At 40.8% G+C, this 26,031-nt stretch overlaps 1 protein-coding gene across 1 annotated transcript; it reads right to left on the bottom strand.

Annotated features, from left to right (window-relative positions):
• Positions 1-1,776: 1,776 nt before the first annotated feature.
• On the bottom strand, positions 1,777-25,569 carry LOC149445225 (pancreatic lipase-related protein 2-like). The gene is made up of 12 exons (XM_089654063.1): positions 25,518-25,569; positions 24,557-24,708; positions 21,543-21,668; positions 19,237-19,371; positions 17,447-17,555; positions 16,858-16,977; positions 15,957-16,085; positions 14,882-15,000; positions 8,583-8,709; positions 8,033-8,144; positions 6,530-6,685; positions 1,777-3,849 (listed from the first exon to the last, which is right to left on the bottom strand). Exons 1-12 carry the CDS (start codon positions 25,567-25,569, stop codon positions 3,786-3,788), a joined length of 1,401 nt encoding a protein of 466 aa, XP_089510189.1. The 3' UTR covers positions 1,777-3,785.
• Positions 25,570-26,031: the final 462 nt, after the last annotated feature.

Raw genomic sequence — 26,031 nt, 5'->3', positions numbered from 1 at the left:
GGTTTATCCATGGCTGTCAGACACTTGTGTAACAGTAATGAAAGTGTATTTATGGGCACAAGGACTGTGGCATATGTGTTCCATGAAAACTGCATGTAGGCTCATGTAACCATGCAGTTTAAAGACCCTCCCAGTATTAGTGCAGATTTGCCACACCCATAGTTCACCCCATTACTGCTCTCTTTGGGTTGCCTCCTTTGCCCCAGTTTTTGTACAAAAAAATAATTGGATGTCCTGATATATAATATTCCATTTGGATTTTGAGAATAAGGTTCTAAAAAAGATGCGTAAATCGCAATGTACAGAATCAAAGATGGCACTGCTGGAACTTCTGCCGGCATGTGTGATGATGTCACAGGCCGTAAACTCCGCCCAACATGTTTCTGGATGGGTTTAGTGCACCAGGTATGGCTCTGAGAGGTATCAGTCATGGAAGCTCAAAGAACGCACTGGTGATAATGCAATTATCACCTGATTAGAAGGATGATGATTCAAGTCTACAGGGGAGGTTCTGGGAGAAATTTCATTGCCTGGGTTTAGCACTTTTTTTCTTTAAGGTCAGCAAGTTATGAGTTTTATATAAATAACAAAGGAACAAACTATTCACGCTAAACCTAAAAACTTTCACAATCAGTTTATTCTGTTTAGTTACCTACTGACTGACTAGGAGAGAACCAGTGGACTCCACCACCAAAAGGGCCCCAACTCAACTGGCCAGCGCAAGGATTGTCCTCTATTAAAGCAATCCCTTTTGCCCATATTGCTGAGACCATTTTGGTATTTTCTGTCTAAGTCTACAGGCCTAATTACTCAAAACTCTACCTTTCCACTGAAACCTCATTCTATAAGTGTATTGCAAAGACCTGCAGGCAGACTTGAACTTAACCGGGGGTTTCTTGAGCTGAAGCTCAAATTGATAGTCTAGAGCAGGGCCTGGTCATTATTTCCTGTGCCTTTTTCTGTTTGTATTAGCATAGTAGTTCTCTGTAAAGAGTTAGGAGTATTGCGGTTTCCTTGTTTTGTTACCACCAGACTGTTCTTAGTATAGTCCAGGGTTTCTCAACCAGGGTTCTGTGGGACCCTTGGGTTCCTCCAGAGGTTGATAGGGGTTCCTTGAGCAAAGAGAAATGTCTGCCTCTCAGGTAAGTTCCCACTGACACCATTGATCCTTTTAGCTACCTGTAAGGGGGTAATTCTTCCCAGTAACCACAAGTGTAAGGAGCATTCTTCCCACTGACCATCACACTAATGTATCATGAGATGCAGATATAGTCATTTTTAGCAGGGGTTCCCTGAGACCAGAAAGTTATTTCAAGGGTTCCTCTGTGTTGAAATGGTTGAGAAACACTGGTATAGACTATTTATCAATACAGTCACCATTTTTTATTTATTTATTACAGGTACTTATATAGCACCATCAATTTATGCAGCACTTTACATATATATTGTACATTCACATCAGTCCCTAACCCTCAAGGGGCGTACAATCTAAGGTCCCTAACTCACATTCATACATACACATACTGGGGCCAATTTAGACAGGAGCCAATTCACCTACCAGCATGTCTTTGGAGTTTGATTTGGTGTCCTGTGACTTATTATCAGGGGTGTGTCAGAGTGGTAAACAAAGTTAATAAGGTGTCTTTACCCCCCCGGTCAGACCCAGAGGTTGTTCCTCTACTGCGGCTCCTACAGGGGTGTACTACACTAGTGTAAGACTTGTTTTACTCAAAAGAATGGTGGCATAGGACAAAATCCACAGTGGTGACACTCAGAGGGAGGCACAAAGCAGTCTTTATTTTACATTTTTCGTACACATCTTCAAGGAGAAAAAAAATGTTAGAAGATTAACATCTGAAAACATGACCAGGTCTACATTTACAATCTGAGATTTACAGCTTTGAGTGGCCTGTGAACATTTGCAGTCAGACAGACTGTCAGCTTACTCTTACCAGGGGACCCCTGACACAGGTTCTGGGGCTGACTAAATCTAACCCTGGAACTTGCATAAATCAGATATATCAGTAATTAAAGGGAAATGTAAAGGTGTTTCAATTAGGTCTGTTTATAAAAGAAAAATCTGCACAGCCATTTGTCCAGCACATCTGCATGTACACTCATTCTGTGTATATTGGGCAAAAAACAAATGTTTAGTATTAAAATACAAAATTTTGGCCAGTAGATGGAGTTGAGAAGCACAGGTAATACATACGGTTTTGTAAAAAGAGATGTAACCAGAGGTGTCCCTAGGGTTGGTGTCACCCGGTGCGGTAACACTTGGTGACACCCCCTCCGACGACCCCCGCAGAATGGATTGGATCTGCGGATTGAGCATAATGGATCGGACTCCAATCCATTATGCTCAATCCGCAGATCCGATCCATCCTGCGGGGATCGTTGGCTTTCTTTACAACTTACCTTCTCTTGGAGCGGGTCCGGTGTCACACCGTATAGGTTGCATGCCGACAATCCTCGCAGGAGCGTCGGCATGCAACCTATACGGGGTGACACCAGACCCGCTCCAAGAAAAGGTAGGCTGTAAAGAAAGCCGAAGATCCCCGCAGGACGGATCCGATCAATCCTGCGGGGATCGTCAACTTTCTTTACAACTTACCTTTTTGTGGAAGGGGTCCGGTGTCACCCCGTGCTGTTGGTGTCACCCGGTGCGGACCGCATCCCCCGCACCTGCCTCGGGTTGCCACTGAATGTAACATAGGCTTACTTTATCAAAACTCGTAACATTCATTTGCTAATTCCCTCTAGCGTTCTCTAGAATTATAATGTTGTATCTCCTGTTACAAAGACATACCTATTTCCTATGCTCCTCAGCTCCATCTAGTGGCCATAATGTGGGTATTTCCTACTGCCCTTAATAAAAGAACATTCAATCAGAAGAGAATATAACCTGAAGAATGTTCAGTTTTACCCAATTCACACAGAACGAGCCTACATGCAGAAAGCTGGATGAATGGCTATGCTGTTTTGTTTTTTTTTCTAATTAGACCACTAAGAGTTATTATCATGCAGTTGTAAACAGTAAACCAATTGCACCTTGTACACCTTGTACTGAGTAAGGCTCCGTTCACATCTATGCAGTTTGCTTTTTGTCCATTTTGCAGTGCTTTTTGCAGGTCATTTTGCATTTTTCTACATGCATTTTAAATGTGTTTTTACTGCGATTTGTTCAGCTTTTTTTTTTTTAGGTGGAATTTTTTTTTTGCTGGGCAGAATAAAAATGCAAAACTTGGCAAAAATGCGGCATAAACGCACTACCATGCATTTCAGCAGATTCTCCATTTAAATCTATTGTAGCAAAAATGCTGCTTTTTGCTTTTAAAAAAGGCCCTGACCCTTTCCAAAAATGCAGCAGCTCAAAAAAGCATAGATGTGAACATGTTCCATAGGAAACCATGTTAAATGGACTGTGGTGCGTTTCTGCAAAAAGCACTAAAAAACGCATTGGTGTTAACGGAGCTTAAATGTAGACTTTTATTAAAAAGAGGAACAGCAAAGTAGAATCACTATACTGCACTACAAAACAGAGCGCAGGACCTGCTTGTGTAAAGAAGAAATATGACTGCCGCCAGTATTTGGAGTCAGCCATCCTATATAGAGAGAGAGAAGTAAAGTTGACATCTAGGGCGGGGCTTTATTTCCAAAATTCATCCTTTTAGCGGATCCCATGCTTTTCAACACATAGAAGAAAATCATTTCTTGTGTTCATTCTTTTCTGAGGCAAATAGGTAGAAAAGTGTCATCTGCTGGTCAGGTGAAGATTGCAGCGATTAGCACAGACTGAGAATCTGGAGGGATCCTGCCGACACAGTGGCACTGTCACAGAATGAGTATCTGAACATAAAGAACATAAAGAACATCCCGTTATGGATACATTAGTTCTGTTTGGTAGTTTTAAAAAACTTTTAATAAAAGTTTGGCTTATGCTAAAAATTCATAGGGGCATATTTATAAAAGAGTGAATGCGACTTTCACCAAACGTCAGTCACTGTTATTTAAAACTCATGAACCTGGAAGAGTCACTTGCAGAGAATATTTGCTGAAGGTCATATTCAATGCTTCATAGATATCCCTCTAAATCAGTGTTTCTCAACTCCAGTCCTCATGGACCCCCAACAGGTCATGTTTTCAGGATTTCCATTATTTTGCACAGGTGATTTGATCAGTTTCACTGTCTTAGTAATTACCACAGCTGTTTCATCTGAGGGAAATCCTGAAAACATGACCTGTTGGGGGTCCATGAGGACTGGAGTTGAGAAACACTGCTCTAAATGTATGTAAAGACAACTTTTTTTTAAAACTTTTGGATAGAGTAGGGAAGGGTTTTATCAATGTGTGAGTCTCCACTCGGTAGATTCAGCCTGTGTTTATGCTGATGACCATTGTCACTGGGACAGAAAGTGATGGGAAATTCAAGAATTCAGAGTTGTCACCAGAACAAAAGATGAAGGTAAATCTTCCATTGGGGACACCTATTCTGCTGACAACTATCAAAGGATAGGTTCACACCTGTGCGTCTACATTTTCATGGGTTTTTAATTATTGAAATGTTTTTTCATACCTTTTTTCATGCACTCCTACTATGGGGCCAAAAATGGACTTTGTCCCACCTAAAGAATCACTTGCACCTTTTCCCAAGTTGCACAGAAATGCATTGCATAGGTGTGAATGGACCCCATAGATGATAATGGGATTCCTCCTGTCATGCATTGTCATTTTACAAAATGAACAGGCGTGAACAGAGAAATAGATGGAAATTCACTTTGGAGAGATTTTCACTCATTACCTGCTGGTACTCCAGGATGGGAAGATTAAAAAAATATAGTAAGGAAAGATTTTAAACTTTCTTTAGGCCTCATGTACACATGAACTCCCCTAGATGTTAAGCTCTCCTAACAGCAGGAAACTGAAAAAAAACAGCAAAAACGCATGTAAAAATGCTACTGCGTTTAGCTCTTGGACGTTTATTCATTTGATTGGCCAGAGTATCTTCCATTGACATAAACGCCGAAGCACTAAACACGGCTAGTGTTTAGACACAGTTAGCAGGGTCTACATGCCTTTTTGCCGCATTTAGAAATTTTTTTGCCAAAATTCTTCTTCTGCGTTAAGGAGAGGAACCTTTAAGTGTCCCTAATCTCTGCTACTCCTAAACTCTGGTAAAAGCCTGTGTGTACATGAGCACATAGGCTTTTATTGAGTTGAGTTCAGGGGCTTTGGCAAAACAACGCCAAAAGCTGCTAAACTCACGTTTAGGAGCAGCAGTGTACATGAGGCCTTACTCTATCCAAAACTCCAATCCAAAAACGTTTTGGTTAAATATATTTATATAATATAATATACAATTATAATATTATATATGTGTGTATATATATATATATATATATATATATTTAAAAACGGGAGAAAGAGAGAGATGTTAGTAAAAAGTAACTAATAATGCTTACACAGCAGAGTGTATTAAAAAAATAAATTAATTAATATATATATATATATATATATATATATATATATATATATATATAAACTGTATATCTGGATATGGTATATGGTCCAGTGGCAGGGGCACTCCTCAGGGGTCTTGTACTGAAGCATCATAAATAGATTTATCAGTTGGCACTGCTTATGTTTCTCAAGACAAGACAAAAGTTTATTTGCCAATACAACAAACAGTGCCTTGTGCATAGTCATTCAATAAACCTGTTTGTGTTGCTATAATAAAAGACCCACAAATGCCTCTTCCCCTGGACAATTTTTATACACAGTACTTGACCTGAGTGCACCCAGGCAGTTTTTGCTCCAGAGGCTTTGTAGAGGTTTGGGTTAGAAAAGCCTCCATCCTTATGTCCGCATCTCACATGACCGATGACCCATGCTCAGGGCTCTCTTTGGCTCTCTCTGCTGCTGGGTGAGGGGCTGACTACTGACAAAACACTAAAAAGGTACCAGAGCTGCTTATTTGTGTTGGAGGACCCATTAAGGAGCAACCTGTTGTTAGGAACTGATTTGAGTTTAGTTGACAGTTCAGATTAGCAGATATTTTGTTAGTTTTATGCTATGGACTTGCTGTATAAAGTCCTTCTCATTTAAACTGTGTGCAGGGCGGACTGACAACTCATAGTGGGGCCTCTGTGTCCTTGCCCAAACTCAAAAAAAAGAAAAAAGTACCAGGGGCATCTCATGGGGCCCCCTACTGACCCCGGGCCCTCGGGCAGTGCCCGAGTTTCCAAATGGTCAGTCCGCCCCTGACTGTGTGTGTACTAAATTGCTGAATATCGGTGCAGGACATACAGGACAAACCTGCCTGGACTGTTCCTGCCTTGTACATGGTTATCCCTGCCAATACCAGTTGAGCTTGTCCCCCCGACGATATATATACAGTGTGTATATATATATATATATATATATTTTAGGGCCTCTGGCTCTTTCTGACCTCCTGGTAAAACAGCATCTAATATATGAGTTAATAGTTTGGGGACATTTGTAAAAAGTGACTGCAAGGGGAAATACTCACGTTGCTCCATCCTTCCCAGATTGTACGATCACAGAGGAGGCACCTAGGCGCACAAGCAGGGAACCATTCCAGACAAACGTCACCTTACTTATTTGTCCAACATTAATTTCAGCATCAATAAACGCTGTGTATGATGTGCCTGGGTTAATGAGCCCTCTGTAGAATATAAAACCAGAGCAGTTAGCATAAATTGTCAATTTATTTCTAACAAGTGCAAAGACATGACATTGATAGAGGCAATAACCCTTTCAGACAATAGAACGTATAATATGTAAACTGTAACACAGAACTTATTGCTTCCTTTCAGTCAGTTAAATATACCATTGAAATTGATGTATTATATCTATTCAAAAAAAATGCCTGTTGATCCTGCAAGAAAACTTGTGAGCTGATAACTTGTACTCTCTGATTGTGCTGGTTATGACCAGTTGCATTGTTTCCAGCTGTCTTTTGAGGACTACAGAACACTCTTGGTTAAAAGAAACCCAAAGCAAAAAAAAAAGCATAGCTGGGAAAACAAAGAACCAGGTAGAGAGAGAGTTGATTTCAAAATAGAATAGAGGAGAGGCACTTACAGAGATTGGTTAGTTCACAGCGAAGGGAAGGGATGCAGGGGGTCTTCAAGGCGGGATCGTAAAAGTTCTAGGCAATCAAAGGACAACTGTTGAGGAATTTCCCACCCTCATGTCTCTGTGCTGGATCAATTCTCCTTTGGTGGTTACAGTGGCATGGCGGTTGGGGTCTTTGGAGGTGTTTGAAACATTTTCTGTGATTATCATATTGGAGACCCATCTAAGGTATGGAGGCCCCTGTGGAATACCAGTTAATGATGGATTAACTGGGAAGTTGAACAGAGAGGCATCTGCGGAGAGTTGGGATTGTCCCTGAGCCAGTCTGGTGGGGCTGAGGACCGTGTAAGTAGCTACGCAGATACAACATGGATGTTTGATACTTTGTGCCTCCAAAGATCAGAAACCTTATGGTCATTGTTACTGTATTATTAATATTGTTTCTGTTTTAAGGAAAGTTTGTTATATTTGGTTATTTGGTAATAAAAACCACTGTGGCCAATTTTCACTCCAAAGTGGTGCTGAGTTGGTGATTTTAGTTAAGTTGGGGTAGTAGGGATGGGGGAACATAGTGGTCATTATCACATTGGACTAATGACATCTGTTGTGCAATGGATAAGAGAAGAGTGGGAGATGTTCTGTACTACTGTCTTAGGGTGACAACACTGCTTCTCCATAGATATAGTATGGTAACTGAGAGTTGTCACCATAGGACAGGGACTGTGTTACTGATAGAATCACCAGGAAAAAAATGATTAAAAAAAATAAAACCCTGAAAAAAGAAATCTAGTGCATCAGCCACAGCACATCTAAGGACTTGTAAGCTGCCATACTTTACATTTTTATTCTTGGGTTTAGATACACCTTATTTGCTGCAAAAAATTTGCGATAACCAATAATTTAATCTTCTAACAAATACAAACGTCTTACATACTTGTATAATGTGTAGTCCTGAGTCTTTCCATTAGATCCTGATAAAGACGTGGAAAAGGATCCAAGAACAGCCAGACTTCCAGTAATGTACACGGTGATCTTGTATCTCCAGCCTGGAGGATAGAAGATGATGAGACTTTTCCAATTAAGGAAAACCTTTTTTTTCACAAAGTTGGAAAACATGTGTAGGCGGTACATAAATAATTTTGAAATGTGATTTTATTAAAAATGCCCTTTCATTTCAATCTACAACTTGGTCCTGAAACTTTTTTATGAATGTTGCTTTCTTAAAACCCAATCTACATTAGAAAAAATAATAAATAAAACAAAGCTGCTCCACCTTTGCCTTAAGTTCGTTTTTTCCCTTTCTGATTTATAGAGAACTTAAAATCAATCCCACCTCATGCCGACAACAATATAATGTACATTTTTTTCTTTATTATTAGATCTCCACATTATTTGCGTTACGTTATGATTTCTACCATGAATGGAATGAGTAGGGATTGGAACCATAGAAGGTTGGTGAAGAAAATATTCCTTCTGAAACTTACGGGCAAAGGCTTTAAGATCTCCAGTGTTTAGGTAAAATGTCTGACTGGATGCTGTGATTCCAGAATACTTGTCTGCATAATGTCCCATCATCGGGCAACCCTTGCTGGAACACGGGAAGCCGGTACCCTGTGGGGAGAGACGAGAGACTGATAAGACAAAATCAGAGGATGATAGAGACAAAAAAAAGACATTATCCCTCTGCCACTCTTCATATCTTACAGGTTGGATGTGTCATATATGTATGCATCCTCCCCGTACACTATTGTTATATAATATTACTGTATTATATGGCTAGGACTTTCCGTGTTCCCTTCACTTAAATCTTTAAAACATTACAGAAAAATATAATAGTTTAACTTATGGGAGTTTGAGGGACTCTTGGACAATCTCTCAGGATACCCTAATCCCTTTAGCCTGTTTTCCTAGTGTCTATACCAGGGGACCTCAAACTTTTTAAAATGGGCCAGTTCACTGACCTTCACACAGTTGGGGGGCCGGACTATAGTTTGAAAAGAATATGAACAAATTCCTATGCACACCGCACATATCTTATTTGTAGTGCAAAAAAAACAATACAATATTTAAAATGCAAATGCACACCGTAACACACTGGAGACCGGAATGCACTGTACACCGTAACACACTGGACATCACAATGCACTGTACACCGTAACACACTGGACATCACAATGCACTGTACACCGTAACACACTGGACACCGCAATGCATTTTACACTAACACATTGTACACCGCAACGCACTGGTAACCGCAATGCACTGTACACAGTAACACACTGGACATCACAATGCACTGTACACCGTAACACACTGGACACCGCAATGTACTGTACACCGTAACGCACTGGACACCACAATACATTTTACACTAACACATTGTACACCGCAACGCACTGGACACCGCAATGCACTGTACACAGTAACGCACTGGACACCGCAATGTACTGTACACCATAACGCACTGGACACCACAATGTACTGTACACCGTAACGCACTGGACACCGCAATGTACTGTACACCATAACGCACTGGACACCGCAATGTACTGTACACCGTAACGCACTGGACACCGCAATGTACTGTACACCATAACGCACTGGACACCGCAATGCACTGTACACAGTAACGCACTGGACACCGCAATGTACTGTACACCGTAACGCACTGGACACCGCAATGCACTGTACACAGTAACGCACTGGACACCGCAATGTACTGTACACCGTAACGCACTGGACACCACAATGCACTGTACACAGTAACGCACTGGACACCGCAATGTACTGTACACAGTAATGCACTGAACACTGCAATGCATTGTACACTAACACACTGGACACCGCAATGCACTGTACATTGTAATGCAGTGGACACCGCAATGCAGTGTACTCTGTAATGCACTGGACACCACAGTGCATTGTACACTAACACACTGGACACCACAATGCACTGTAAACTAACACACTGGGCACCGCAATGCACTGGACACTGTAACGCACTGGGCACCGCAATGCACTGTACACTGTAACACAATGGACACCGCAATGCATTGTACACTAACACACTGGACACTGCAATGCTCTGTACTCTGTAACACACTGGACACCGCAATGCATTGTACACTGTAACGCACTGGACACCACAATGCACTGTACACTGTAATGCACTGGACACTGTAACACACTGGACTCCGCAATACACTGTACACTGTAATGCACTGTACACTAACACTCTGGACACCACAATACACTGGACACTAATACACTGGACACCACAATGCACTGTACACCGTAACACACTGGACATCGCAATGCACTGTACACCGTAACACACTGGACATCACAATGCACTGTACACCGTAACACACTGGACACCGCAATGCATTTTACACTAACACATTGTACACCGCAACGCACTGTACACAGTAACGCACTGGACACCGCAATGTACTGTACACCGTAACGCACTGGACACCACAATGCACTGTACACCGTAACGCACTGGACACTGCAATGCACTGTACACAGTAACGCACTGGACACCGCAATGCATTGTACACTAACACACTGGACACTGCAATGCTCTGTACTCTGTAACACACTGGACACCGCAATGCATTGTACACTGTAACGCACTGGACACCACAATGCACTGTACACTGTAATGCACTGGACACTGTAACACACTGGACTCCGCAATGCACTGTACACTGTAATGCACTGGACACTGTAACACACTGGACTCCGCAATGCACTGTACACTGTAATGCACTGTACACTAACACACTGGACACCACAATACACTGGACACTAATACACTGGACATCACAATACACTGTACCTGGTGTGCTCTCCTCCTCTCCTGTTGCTCCTCTGGCTGCAGCAGGTGAAATCAGGGCTTTCAGGCTACAGCTTGCGCATGGCCGAGGACCCAGCAAGCATCCTAGCTATTTGCTGGCCGGCGCCAGGTTTTTTTTTTTTTTCGGTTGGCCCGGCAGGCCGGATAAATGTCTTTGGTGGGCCCCTGGTCTATACTAACATAAAGGAACACTAATTTGACTATGAACAAAAGAAAACTAAATATGAACATCATTAACCAGTAACACCAGGGAACACCTCAATGTAGTCAACTTCTAAATCATTCACACTGCTATTGGACTTACACCTTTAAAAATTATACCCAGTGACAGGCGGAGGACATTCTACACCACCATCCCCACAGGTCCATTCACATTATGTGTGCTAGCAATTTGCAGTACCATTTATTTTGAATGGCACCACGACACACAGAAGAAACTCTACTCCAATACAAAGAGAAAAAAACAACCAACCAACCGTGTACCTCTAGTAACTACATACAACCCAGCACTAGAAGGAATAGGAAAAATAATCAAAAATTTACAACCCATCATAACAGAGGATGGAACTCTAAAAGAAATATTTCTGCAACCCCCAATACTGGCTTTTAGACAACCCCCGACCCTCAGAAATAAACTAATAAGTAGGAAACTTCTTCTGATTATGATGTCACAAGTAATGGAAACAAACCCTGCAATAAAACACTGCAAACTGTGCAACCAAATTGATCCATCAAAAAGTGTCACACACTCAAAAGGGATCTTCAATATCACCCGATCATACAGCTGCACCTCCAGTAATGTTGTGTACCTTATCCAGTACAGAAAATGCAGCAAGGGATCTTACGAAGGCAAAACAGGACAGAAGTTGTTAACAAGGATGAATTTGCACAGACATACCATCAAAGAACATAAAGAAGATGACTTCTTCACACCTGTGGGACACCATTTCGCACAACCGGACCACACTATGGAAGACCTCAATATCTTAGTTCTCAAAGGAAATTTCAAAACTATCCAGGAAAGGAAAACTTTTGAACTAAGAATGATATTTCTATTTGATACAAAAGATGACGGCCTTAATTTGGACATGGGATTCCTCGCTCATTATCCAACAGTTTTACGACCCCCTCTGTGAGTGTTGTCCAAACCATCCAAACTCAACCCCCCCCCCCCACCAGTCTTTGCTTTTGCTCTGTCTTATCTCTAGTCTAATCCTAGTTTTATAACCATTGCTGTGTACATTTGTTTGTGTATGTTTTCTTCTGGTTTTTTTCCCCCTCAGAGATTGTTTCTTTTAACATTCTGCTAAAATGTCAGGGTCTTGTCCACGGCAGGAATTCTGGAAGATCTGGCATTTCTGCCAATACTCTACATGGCCGCTGAAGGACACATCAGCCTCAGTCTGGTGCCAGACGGCCTTTATAAGGAGGCTCATCACTTCTTCTGGTTGCTGGATGATCTCTAGATCCCCGTGCCCTGTTCCTGTTTCCTGTGATTCTGACTTGTGATTTCCTGTTACCCACTCGGCTTGCTCCTGGACATGTCTACTCTGATTTACCCCTGCTCTGACCTCGGCTTGGCTTACGGATACTCTCTCTCTCTCTCCTCTGTGAATGACCTCGGATTTCCCATCTGACTACTTCCGCTCTGATTCCCACCTGGTGCCTGACCTCGGCTTGCACCGACTAGCCAGTAAACATCCAAATCCTGGATACCACGCACAGGCACCTCCTGTCTGCAGACCTATCTCCGTGCACCAGCTGTGCGTCTGAGTGGACCACCAACCAGCACTCCTACAGGTGACCTGTGCAACTTTGGGCCAGACTCCCGCTGTCCCACTCTCAGGGGAGTCCGGAACTTAGCCGCAAGGGAAGCCCTCTCTCCATTGGCCTCCATCACCAGGTACGTGATATAAAACTTTGTGAAGTAGTACTGCTTGGACCCTGAAGAAGTGGACATACCCTGAAAGCTTGTCCTGAAAATGGTATGTTAGTGCAAATAAAAAAAGTATCACGGACAGTACTCAATTATTTCTGTCGCAAGTGCACTAATACGGCTACAATCACCAGAGCACCATCTAAAATACTGAATGGCAGATTCTTCTAGATCAACCTTTCTCAAACTTTTGGCACGGGGAAACCCTTGAAATAACCTTCCAGGCTAATACTTAGTATATCTACAGCTCACGGTATATCAGTGTGATGGGGACTGTGAATAATTATCCTTATATTTATGGTGATTGAGAAGAATTCTCTCTTACAGTTAGCTAAAGAAATTGTTGGTGTTAGAAGCTTTGTAAGTTGTTTGTTACTCAATTAACTCCTAGCAACCCCTAGAGGAACCCTAGGGTTCCATGGCAGACTGATTGAAAAAGGCTGGCCTAGTAGGTGAAATTGAATTTGTAGCTGAAAGGAACAGAACTGATCTACTAAAACAAATGGTTGAGGATTCCACATTCCAATCAATGGGTGAGTGTGCCTTTTTTACAGGGTTTTCTTCACAATATAGCATATTAAAAAAGATCATAAATGGGCATTTACCCATTCTGAAAAAAGATGTCTTGGGTAATTCATTGTCAGTGATAACAGTAATGCACCCTTTCCATGGAATTTACTAGCGCCTAAAGAAATTCAGAGGGTTCCCAGGTTACTTTGTTTCAGAGTAAAGGGTTTTACACTTGTAAATTATGTAAAATGTGCTCACTGAAAAAGAACATTAAGCGTAAAAAAAACATGTTTGCTTTACAAAGTCTATGGATAGATTTTAATATGAATGTATTTGTTTCTTGACATACTACATGTGTATCTCCTGCAGTGTTGGTGTGGGGCAGACCATGTAGGCACTGCAGGTTTGTATTGGGGAGCAAATTAATATAGAACATATCTTGAAACATACAGTATTTCTTTCATTTTTTTTAATGTGCATTACAAGGACCACACAGGTTTAAAATGTAATGGGATAGTTAGAATGGGGATCAGCAGATGTGGCTGCAACAAAACCAGAACGGTCTCTACACTGGGAACAAGGTGGATTTATCAGTGTGGTAGCTTGATGCCAGGGGGATTTAATAGCGATGTGTACATTAATTGTTTAACTGGCAGTAGTGAACAAAAAGACTGCTATATGTATTGTATGTTTGTTCATTTCTGAGCTTTTATTGAGGGTTGGGAAGTTGTAGTTCATGTGTATGCTTTTTAATATGTGGGGTTTTTTTGGTTTTTTTTTTATAATTGATATGTTGTGGTGATTCCACTTTTAGCAGTAATTTTAAAATGGGAGATTCATAAATCAGTAGCCTATCATCATGCTGAATAGGAAGCATTATGTTTTACAATGAGTGTGGTAAATGTAAATGAATGAGACACATTACCAGCCTCTGATAATGGCCTAATGGCTAAAATGCTTTAGGCGGAGTCAACTACTTTGACGTCAAATGCTATTCATCATTATTATACAGTATTTATATAGCGCCAAAGGGTATGCTCAGCGCTGTACAGTAGCAAGGGGGACAGAACATGAGACAAGACAGTAACAATACAATACACGAGGGGTTCGAGGGCCCTGCTCTTTCGATTCATGCTGACAGATTACTATTGAGAAAGGTCACATTTCTAAATTTAAAAAAATTATATAACAGACACACATTCTGGAACGTTCACCATGTGTAGGTGAGCAACCTAGGGGATGCATACACATTGTCTACAACCCTGCTAGCCATTGCTTCACAATATATCTGTATATAACACTGTACATTCCCAATAAGCTGAACCTACTTTCCACTTTTTGCTCCAACCTTAGCATTGAAACTGACTTGTATTTTGACAGTAACTGCACCCTAATGCCAATTCTATCATCATCATAACAAGGCAAACAACAAGACCAAAAAGCATACCATCTTCTGCACAGTGTTAAAGACTCACCTTCTGGAAGGCATCATAGGAGGGCGCAGAGTATCCGAGGAATCCATCAGGAGTGAGAATACTCTCGGTGTAATATTTGTAGCTACGCAAGTGATTGCAGGCCACCAGATCGCTGGTTACTGAGGATGAACAATGGCACAACATGTAATACTGCATTATCTGTGCCTATAACACATACAAAGAAGTTCTCTATATAACTTTCTAGTATAATATTATCCAGTAATTACTTGCCAGCAAAAGGGTCACTAGTGAAGGCAAAGGAACTATTGACCACCACTCCCCAGGACCAGCACTTTCTCTGATCGTTAGTACACAGCTTTCATCCAAAATTAATTAAACACGACAAGCACGAAAATTTTTCTCATACAACACAAGTAAAATTTTCATTTAATCAGTACAGTTTTTGTCCAAAAATACAATACAAATACATTACAATACATGATATCACTTCCAAGTTTTTATTCTGTCCTACGAGAATTTTTGTAACTTTAGTAACCTTTTCATTATCGATATGAGACTAACATGCAAAAAAAACCTGATCATTTGTCCAATATTCTCATCGTGTGTACAGTGCTTAAGAGTGTTATGCAACACAAGTAAGGGTCATGCTGTGCTGTTGCTAACTCTGGGACTAGGTATTCCCATGCTATGTCATATGATTTGTGGTCAGCTTGTTGTAACATGAATGTCCAGAGGAAGGGAGAGCTGTATAGAGTACATAACTGCTGTGATGTGTGTGTATGGAAAGGACACCATGGGATAGATTTACTAAAACTGGAGTACTCAGAATCTGGGGCATTGTAGATATACAGCTTCTAACTTTGGCAATAAAAACTGGAAGCTAATTGGTTTCTATGCAGAGTTGCACCAGATTTTGCACTCTCCTGTTTTAGTAAATATCCCTCTATATGTACAGCTGCTGTTGAGTGTGCAGACTGTATACACCATCAGGCCAAATGTCTGTGAACACCTAACCATCCCACCTGTATGACCTTGACCTTTTTGAGCTGGCCTATGTACTGTATACAGTATATGATGTAGGCACTACTACTTTACCTAACGTACAAATAATTACCATCCTTAATATCATCAAGGTTTGGGGTTTTAAAGATCGCAGTTTTTGTACATCCCGGCATTTGTTCTCCTCCGTTCGGGTAGAAGTCCAGGTGGCCAACAGTATGGCTTATTCCATATCCTCCCGTAGCTGAAAAAAAAATCATATTAGGATCATATTTCTAACCAACCATTTTTTATCATCAGTTCCTTACAGTTTAGATGCTATTCATTGGTTAGCTGTATGGTACAGGATAGTTGCCAAAGAAACTAATCAGATTATAACTAATCTAATGGCTATACTTTGTGTATTAAATGTATATATTTTGAGCTGGATGCCTACAAGCAGAGAGCAGAATTGAATTTGTACTCACAGTTAGAACAGCTGGAATTGATTTTTTTTTTAGGGACAGTGGCACAACAGAAGATGCGTGCCCTTCTGTTCATGTCTGCTAAATGTTTTTCAAAGACCTGCATTCTGATTCGAATGAACTGATCCTTGCTAAAGCTACAGCTTAGAAAATAAACCTAGTCTATCCTCAGGGTCCAAGTCTGCTAATGGTTTTTTATAGTTATGATAGTCAGGAAAGACAGAAAAATAATTGTGCAAACCTCTATCTGCAGCTTAGGATAAAGGCAACCAAAATGAGAACCAGATCAAGCTTCTATTATTCTATTCATTATTAGAAAAGGGCATTTAATTCAGTTTGAAGAGGACCATAAAAGCTCTCCATGACAAGACAGAAGACTTGATAAGCTCCATTGTATGTTCTTGGGTTGTGTAGATAAACCAGATCACTTGGAAGGTCCCAGAGAAACTAGAGGAGGACCTACAAACCCAATGAAAACAGATGCAAACCCCTTGATAGCAGATGAGTAAGGCTGTGCATTATGTTGGCTCTGTAACAATGAAAAATAGTCACCAAGATTGAGCACCACTGGACTTGAATCAGTATGGATGACGTCAACGAACAGAGCATCTGACGGATCAAGTCTGACCTCAAATGGAGTGTCCTGGAAATATGGCTGAGCCGGGTCCAATCCTGTATAAGAAATCAATAGATATCCTTTTCAAGGAAGTTGACTCTACACAAAATGTTTCTTTAGTTTCTAACAGTAGAGGGGCCTGGAAAATACATAATAGTGCTGACAACTTTAATGAGAAAGGTGAGTTGCAGTGTGATATAATGTACAAGGGGTCTCAAAAAGGTTTTTGCATTTTTATACACACACACATACATATATATATGTATAAAATAGTGCGGAAACCTTTTGAAGAACCCTCGTAATATACTGCAGGACACCACAATGCACTGATGTAAATGGTCAATGTGTTGTGGAATGCTGCCTTTTGAAAAATAGAGAAGGACCCATTTTTTGTGCATTGAGGAGTGTTCATAGCCATTTAAAATGAATAGGTTGCCCAACACGTGATGTAGATGGGCTTTATATTATTATTAGTATTTTTTTAAAGGAAGAGAACTACAATTAACAACTCAACAGCAGTCTCACCAGTTATTCTACCAATCCCAGGGTGCCTCTTCCCGGCCTCTCCCGCAGTATGTGACCCCAGACTGTGCCCAATAAGATGAACATTCGATGGCGAATAGGTAAAAATGTTCTTGAAAAGAAAAGAAAAAACTTAGATATAAGAGTCTATACAAAAACAAAAGCCTAATCAAAAACAGTATACATTGTATGTGTGTATGACACTGTTTTATTTGTCCCTGTTCATATTTTGTGTTCTGGCCTTTCGAACAATGGAAATAGAGCAGATTCATGATCATGGTTCATTTGTCCAGTCTAGTACTGTGGTATATAATATCGCACACTTGCCGAAGAGAAAAGGATTTGAATGTAGAAATGTCAGCATTTTTGAGAGTGTATAGCCCCTTGAGCTATAGAAAGAAGGAGCTCTTGACTGCTGGAATCTTTGTAGACCTTAAGTTTAGATTCACCCAACGTTGTAACCCCTGATTGGTCTTCAGAATGGATGATAGGATATGAATAGTACTTTATAATCTAATTCTAAAGGCAGGTGCTTCCTATTAAGGATCCAGTGCCCACAGGACAAACTCCCACTCTCCATTTCTTTCTCTCTTTTCTGTCACATCTTTATTGGTGGGCTGTTACCAAATTGGACATGGTTAATCCAATGGTCATCCTCAGAGTATGGTTAGGAGAGGTCTTTATGCTTACAAATTGGTGGTCACAGCTCAGCTAAGCTTGGCATCTGCTTGGCATCTGTAGGATTGGCATCTGTTTAATGTAGAACTCCAGTTATTTTTTTTTCACCATGCAGTTTGGCTGTGCCCCCACTGCATTGTTCGGCTGCTTGTTTTTTCTAGGGGTGAGGACTAAGCTCATAATCACCTGACCCGCTGATCCTACAGAAAACCACATTCCCCAATGGTCCAGACTGTTCCTGTGTGTGGATTGCTACTTCTGAGATATTTATGAAAATTGTACAACATTGTTGTTTTTACTGTTATTTTATCCAAAATATCATTATAATAGACCTAAGGCTGGGTTCACATTTTTCGACTCCAAAGTTGTGCAATTTTCAGTGCAACTTTGAAGTGCAACTTTCATGCGACTTTTACACTCTGTGGCACTCAAGTCAAAAGAAAGTCACATCAAAGTAGCGCAGGAACCTTTGCTAAAGTCACGGTGACTTCAGAAGTAGTAATTGGAACAGCTGTCATAGAAAAGCATAACATTTCACATGTCATTGACTTTGGGTGTCGCAAGTCAGATCCAAAGTCACAGGCGTGTGAACCGAGCCTAAATTTACAGGCAAAAAACAGTATTAATATTAAAAAAAATAAAATTATTTAATGTGTATGTTAGGGCAATAAATATAGAGTACATCAATGCAATACATGCACATTTCCCCATATTTTATCTCCTCAAAGACCCTGCAAGTACAGAAAACTACATGCTGATCTGTCAGAAATATAAGAGTGAATGGTGTCAGCCCTGTCCATGTCCTTTTGCTAAACTACTGAAAACTTTCTCTATCCTAGAGAATATTTAGTCTGTAGTCCCATACTAACTAAGAGGGTTAAATTCCAACATCCCCCCTTGAGATAACACAGGAAGTGTGCCTTGGGTGCTGTATTTCTGGCAGGATCAACAGGTATGTTTTTTACACTTATTGAACAGATATAACAGAACACTTTCTATGGTATATTTAAAAATTCAAAAGATAGCAAGTAGGGAAGTTTTTTTTTTATGTAGGGGGTTACATACACTTTAAGTATAAACTTTGGTATCAAATAAAAATAGAACAAGTCTTCTACCTCAAGAGTTTTAACGAAATAGGCCACTTCAGCCCCTACAACACGGATATTATTTGAGGCCTGAGTGTAGAGGGCCAGGGAGCCACCACGCCAATCCACACAGAAACAGTTCGCGGCCTCCACTTGTAGGATGGCCTGGAATCAGAGAGGTTATGGATTATAATAGTGGATCAATTATATACAGTATATTACTGATAGGTTATATGATCAAATACACTCAATGTGGGGGTACTACATATTTGTGAATCTTTATATGCAGAAATGTAAACACTAGCTGACATACAAGACTCCATTATTACTTGAACACCAAACCATAGCACCAAACCATAGAACTGAGTGGCCTATGTATAAAACATTTGCTGGACAGATATCTTAACCATTTGCACATGCTCCACAAAAGTTTTGTTGTATATTTTGTAATATGATTATCTGCTATGATCTTCAGCTCCATCCAGTGGCCAATATGCAGTATTTTCCTGAAATACCTCGATTAAAAAAATACCGTATTATGGCCACTAGATGGAGATGGTGATCATAGGTGATAGGTGATAATCATATTAAATATAGTATGGCAAACATTCATGGTGCCTGTGCAAATGGTTGACTTCCGTCCAGCAAATGTTTAAATCCCTTTAAACCTTTTAGTGTTCAAAATATTTTAATACTGAAGAATAGTTATGGGCCAAACACCCCCCAGTTCCGAACCTACAGAATGATTGACCGCAAACTTCAAAACATGAACAATATACTGAGTGGCATCCTACCACATCTGAGTATGTGGTAAGATACCACTCAGTTACTAAAATATGGCATGAGTTATATTATTAGGTCACGCGGTATTTTAGTAGTGAAACATTCATTCATATTTCAGCTGTCAGTGGGGTTCCCTGCTGACAGCTGAATGTAAAAAGAATTGTCGGCATTGCCCCGCAATTACATTATTTTTTTTTTAAAACAGTGTTGGGTCCCTCCTCCCATCCACACCAAGCCCTTCGGGTCTGGCATGGATTTTGAGGGGGAGCCCCCACACTAAAATTTAAAAAAAAAATGTTGTGGGGGTCCCTCCTCAAAATCCATACAAGACCCTTATCAGCAGCTCAGGGAAGGGGGGGGGCAAGTGAGCGCCCCCACTCCTGAACCATACCAGGCCACATGCCCTCAACATGGGGGTGTTCTTGGAGGCTAGATGGCCCCCCAAGGCATGTTGACGGGGACAAGGCCTCTTCCCCACAACCGTGGCCTATGGTGTGTGGGTCTGTGGGTGAGGATCTTATAATGGACTAAATGCAATTTCTCTTGCGCTCCGGGACCCAGGCCGGTGGTGAGTAGATCAAATCCCAACAAAACAACCACCGGGGCATACAAGGTCGTGCAGCTCCAAACCAAGGCTGGGGAAGCCCGAACAGAACTGTGAAGTAAAACAAGAAGAAGCGCACCAACCTTGCGCATTACCTCAGTAACCAAATTTATTTAGTAAAAGAATGGTACTCACAAACAGCGAATAAAAACAGGCATGTAAGTCCTCCCAGGGACTTCAAAGGCAAGAGGCCTGAGTCAGCTCTGAGGAAGAAGGCATGACCTTCGAAACGCGTCAGACGTACTGAGTGTCCACCCCCATGATGGGATTCGCGCTGGCCTCTTGTCTTTGAAGTCCCTGGGAGGACTTACATGCCTGTTTTTATTCGCTGTTTGTGAGTACCATTCTTTTACTAAATAAATTTGGTTACTGAGGTAATGCGCAAGGTTGGTGCGCTTCTTCTTGTTTTACTTCACAGGTGAGGATCTTATCCCAGATCTGCCCCCCCCCCCACGTTAATGAGGATGCGGTACATGATACTGCTTTGACAAGTCCTTTATTCAAAATAAAAATAAAAAAAATGTCCCCTATAGTAGATCCAACAATCCAACGAAGTAGCTACCTGAAAAATGAAAACAAAAAACCTGCTCCGCTTGCGACGCTGGCTCCCACCATCTGAAAGCTATGCCCCAATGACAGTTTTTAAATACTGTCATGATGTCACAAGGGGGCGGGGTTTACAAGGAATGTTGTGATAGCAATAAAGCTAACACAAAAAAGAAAGAGACAGAGTAAAAATAGATTAAGATAAAATAATAATAATAAACAAATTAAGTACCTGTTTGTAACATTGTGTAATACTGTTACTGTATCACATTTTAAGCAATATCTCAGAATACAAGCGATTATTAGAACCGGCCATTGGAACATCTTTAGCACACAATCACTGAAATAAATCTGCATTGTCCACTGTTTCTCACATATAATTCTATCTCTGGCAGGAGTGTACCTTGCAGATGTTAGCCAGCCATTCATTCTCGCCACTGTCAGTAAATCCATGAATGACAAAATGCGTTTTTTTATCCTTCTGGAAATAGGATGCTTTGATGGTGTCAGGTTTAATAGCACTGATCTCCTGAGCAGAAAAATGGAAATAAGAATTAAAAAAATTTAGTTTCTGACTTTTCAATCTGGTTTTGTATGTCACTGGAAATGTATTAAGGCCTTACGCATTATTAAGAAAAGGACAAAAAAATATGGTTTCTAAAATAAATTTTTGTTACCAGGTATATATGAAACATGAAACTATGATTTATTTTTATTTCAAATTTACCTATTTAAAGCCATCAGGGGGAGCTCTAGGTTCCTTTGATACATTTACAAGGCTATTACTAATTGCTTTGCTGGAAAAAAAAAATGTTTAGAGAGCTCAATAGGTGAAGCTAAAATACAGACTAAACTGAATTATTCAGAGACTCCCCTCCTGCCTCCCTTCTACAGGTCTGCTTTCTATGTCTTTACATTGACCTTTTATTAAAGAAAAGCAATCTGAAAAAATACAGTAGACGTTTACACCAGAAATTTTCATTTTGTTTTAGCTGTATTCATTCATTGAAGAATTTCAGTTCGCCATATTTGTTGTGTAGAATCGATTCGTTATCGGAATTTGTTTTGTATCTTTTCCATTCGTTGCGCATATTTGTTGGTTCAGGTAGATAAAAAAAATTGTTCAGTTTTTCTGGAAGATTGCCATGTATTCGATATATTATAGAATTGAACGGATTCAAATCAGAAGGATTTGATATTTTCAGATGCTAGTCCTACTCACCAAGAGAAAAGGCATGAGCTGATTGGACAATATTGACTGGCGTCGTGTGCATCTGAATTAACAAATTCAGGATCTCTGATTCTGAGTCATCAAATGCATTCAAAAATTTAATTAATTCCCCATGGGCTTGAACTGCTATCATGTGCTACATGTGACGTCATCCGAATGAAACAAATGCATTCATTCATTTTGCTAAAACTTTTATTCTGATTCGTTTACATTCATTACTATGTCCATTTGTAGATTTGTATACATCCGAATCTCCAAAAATGAAATTTGTGTCTGAAAAATGAATTGTAATGAAACGAAACGCACATATTTACGAGACATCTACTTCTCTGCACTCTTAAAAAACATAGTCTATAGTATGGGACAGAGACATGACCTCAACTCAACTGCACAGATATGTGAGACAACAGCGCTTAGAGCTGGGACTGTAAATGTACCTCCTGAGATATAAAACAAGAACAGATATCAGTACATAAAAGCAGTATCACATATTCAGATCATAAAAAACTAATAAAATGAATAATGTCGCTTGAACTATAACCATATAACTGTTCAAAAGTTCCTAGTCTTAAATGGCCGACGCGTTTCGTCAGGGCCTTGGATCTCATTTGTACAAAAACTTGTGTTCACATATGCGAAAATGCGTGTCCAACGACCTGTCGGGCCATGGGGAGTGGGGGGAGGGCTTAAAATCAGCAACACTTGAAAAGGACTACCGTATATACTCGAGTATAAGCCGACCCGAATATAAGCCGAGGTACCTAATTTTACCACAAAAAACTGGGAAAAACTATTGACTTGAGTATAAACCGAGGGGGGGAGGAATAGTGCCCCATCGTTGGTGTCAGTGGGGGGAGGAATAGTGCCCCATCGTTGGTGTCAGTGGGGGGAGGAATAGTGCCCCATCATTGGTGTCAGTGGAATAGTGCCCCATCGTTGGTGTCAGTGGGGGGAGGAATAGTGCCCCATCATTGGTGTCAGTGGAATAGTGCCCCATCGTTGGTGTCAGTGGGGGGAGGAATAGTGCCCCATCGTTGGTGTCAGTGGGGGGAGGAATAGTGCCCCATTGTTGGTGACCCCTGCTCCAGCCTGGGCTCGCTCGCTCCCTCCCTCTCCCATGGTACACACTTACCGGTCAGATGTCTTCCTTCTCCGGCCGCTCTCCTCCTCTTCACTCGCTCGATCTTCGCGGTGCCGCTCGGCTCCTCCTCTCCAAACTCCACCTCCTAGCCGGTGATTGGGCGCCTGTGTGCCTCTCCTGAGCTACAGTTCCGGCGGCCAATCACCGGCGAGGATTGATCCCGGGGGTGTGTCCAGATGACAGGGACGGCCTGTCATCTGCAGATGTTGACTCGAGTATAAGCCGAGGGGGCCGTTTTTCAGCACAAAAAATGTGCTGAAAAACTCGGCTTATACTCGAGTATATACGGTACTCAAATACAACATCCTACAACCCAATGGATTTAAAATATAGATATAGCGTCACTAGCAACACATCTCCATTTTGCTATTGGATTTGAGACACCAGCCATATATTGTCTATAAAGATTGCTTGGTATTCAAAAAAAAGGTGAATCTAGGATCTCAGTCCAATTATTACACCACCAACACCCATAGTGCACATGGTCAAAATTGCAACAGGGTCTTTTGAACAGTTATATGGTTATATTCCAAGCGACATTATTTGTTTTATTCATTTTTTATGATGTGTATTTGTGATACTAATATATGTATACTTTTATGTACTGATATCTGCTCTTGTTTTATACCTCGGGAGGTACATTTACAGTCCCAACTCTAAGTGCTGTTGTCTTACATAAATATCGAGGGACGGTAACTCCAGAGGGAATATTAACCCTATACCCATCCTCCACACATGCTTTTTGATTTCAACTGCACAGATGTGGGAGGAATCGGAGAGCCAATCCTTGGGTTAGATATAGGGGAAGTGCCATTATTGGGGAAGTTGGAGGGTCAGTGGTCACCTGAAGACCTCCGGGCCTTCATAGAACTCAGGGGAACTCTGACACCTGACACTCAAGTTAAAGAGTACAGCTCATGCAAATTAAATAAAGTCAAGTAAGAGGTAATGTAAACTTTTATAAGGTCATACGTAGAGAGAGATAGCTTATATGGAAGGTGTGAGGGGTCGTCCGGCAGGTATATTATACTTAAAGGGAACGTACCTGATAGGTGTTGAGGTTATTTCTGGTGTACAGCAGGAATCGAGTATTAATCTTCTCCGGAGACCAGGGTAAATGGGGGATGGGTCTCTGCAGAGTCAAAGCAAAGGGCTTGTCATCCGAAAAGCAGCCGAGACGATCGTAGCATACCTCACCTGATAGGAATATGAAACATACATGCCTTGTACTGCATAGTCTATATAAACATATACAACAAATTACAAAACAAAATCATATTTGATGTATTTATTATTTGCTGATCAAGTTTTAAAAGATTTACTTATTCACAAAACACCATGGGAATCTTCCGGAAGTCACACATCCCCCCATCCCCCCCCCCCCCACTCCCTCCCTTGGTCTCTCTTAATCTTCCCCTCCTCTTTTCTGCTCACTCACTTCTGCTTTCCTCTTTTCGCCTTACATGGAACCTTCATTGGTTTTTGGGAGTAATGCTCCCTATGTAGAGCTTAACCATGTCATATCTCCCTTTGTGTTACATTATTCCCTACTGTTTCTCCATGGTTCCTTGCTATTTGTTTTTGTATAACATTTTACCCTTTGCAGTAGGGCTGCATGCTCACCTTTATTCTTTTTATCTTGTACATGTATTTGGAATGTCTTACGCTTGTATATGACTTTGGAAAACTCAATAAAATGTTTGAACAAGCAGAACACCATGGAACACCCCAAGGAAGGAGGTGCTGGAGGGGAGGGGCAGAGACAGAAACTAAAGTTTGGTGATCCCAAAGAAAAATTAAAATCTAGTACAAGACTTGGCGCACAGTCACTTTTAGCACAACATATGATGTTTAAATTAAATTGAGAAAATGCGCTGTGCATCTGCTTTTTTCAGATACTAGGAGGGGATTGTCACAATGAGCCCATGGACAGGAACTGAATATTCTCATAGGACGGGGGATAAGTACATTTCATGTTGCTCCAGGCAGTACAACAGACAACTTACTAGGTGCTACAGACGCCACGATGGACATCACCAGGAAAATCTGGCTCAACATCTGGAGAGTAGGAAGAAACGCCACATATTACATGTACAATGAAGATAGGAAAATACATTTTGCCATTATTCAGAGATAACAAAAAATCAGCAAATTTTTTTCTTCAGTTTTTAGAGATGAAAATTACAGGTTTGATAGTCATAACAGTAATAGTAATGATGTTTCACTTAAGGCACCTCTGTGGTTGATTGAAAACCAGGTATAAAAGAGACTAGAGAAACTTAATGTGAACAGATCACAATGTTCAAATGTCTTACACCCATGAGTCCTTAGGGAACTTAGACTTACTAACTGAAATGGTACCAAATGATTTTTGTAAATGTTACCAAAATAAAAGGATCAAGATATTTTCCAAGAAACTACAAACCAATCAGCCTAACATCAATAGTATGTAAAATATTTGAGGGAATGATAAGGGACTTTATACATAAATGTATCTGCAACAACAGTATCATAACTGAC

This window comes from Staurois parvus, unplaced genomic scaffold (genome assembly GCF_062004578.1).
Source record: "Staurois parvus isolate SC_StPar_1 unplaced genomic scaffold, SC_StPar_1.0 ptg000737l, whole genome shotgun sequence".
Taxonomy (NCBI): Eukaryota; Metazoa; Chordata; class Amphibia; order Anura; family Ranidae; genus Staurois; species Staurois parvus.
This window is presented reverse-complemented; position numbering and strand designations above follow the sequence as displayed.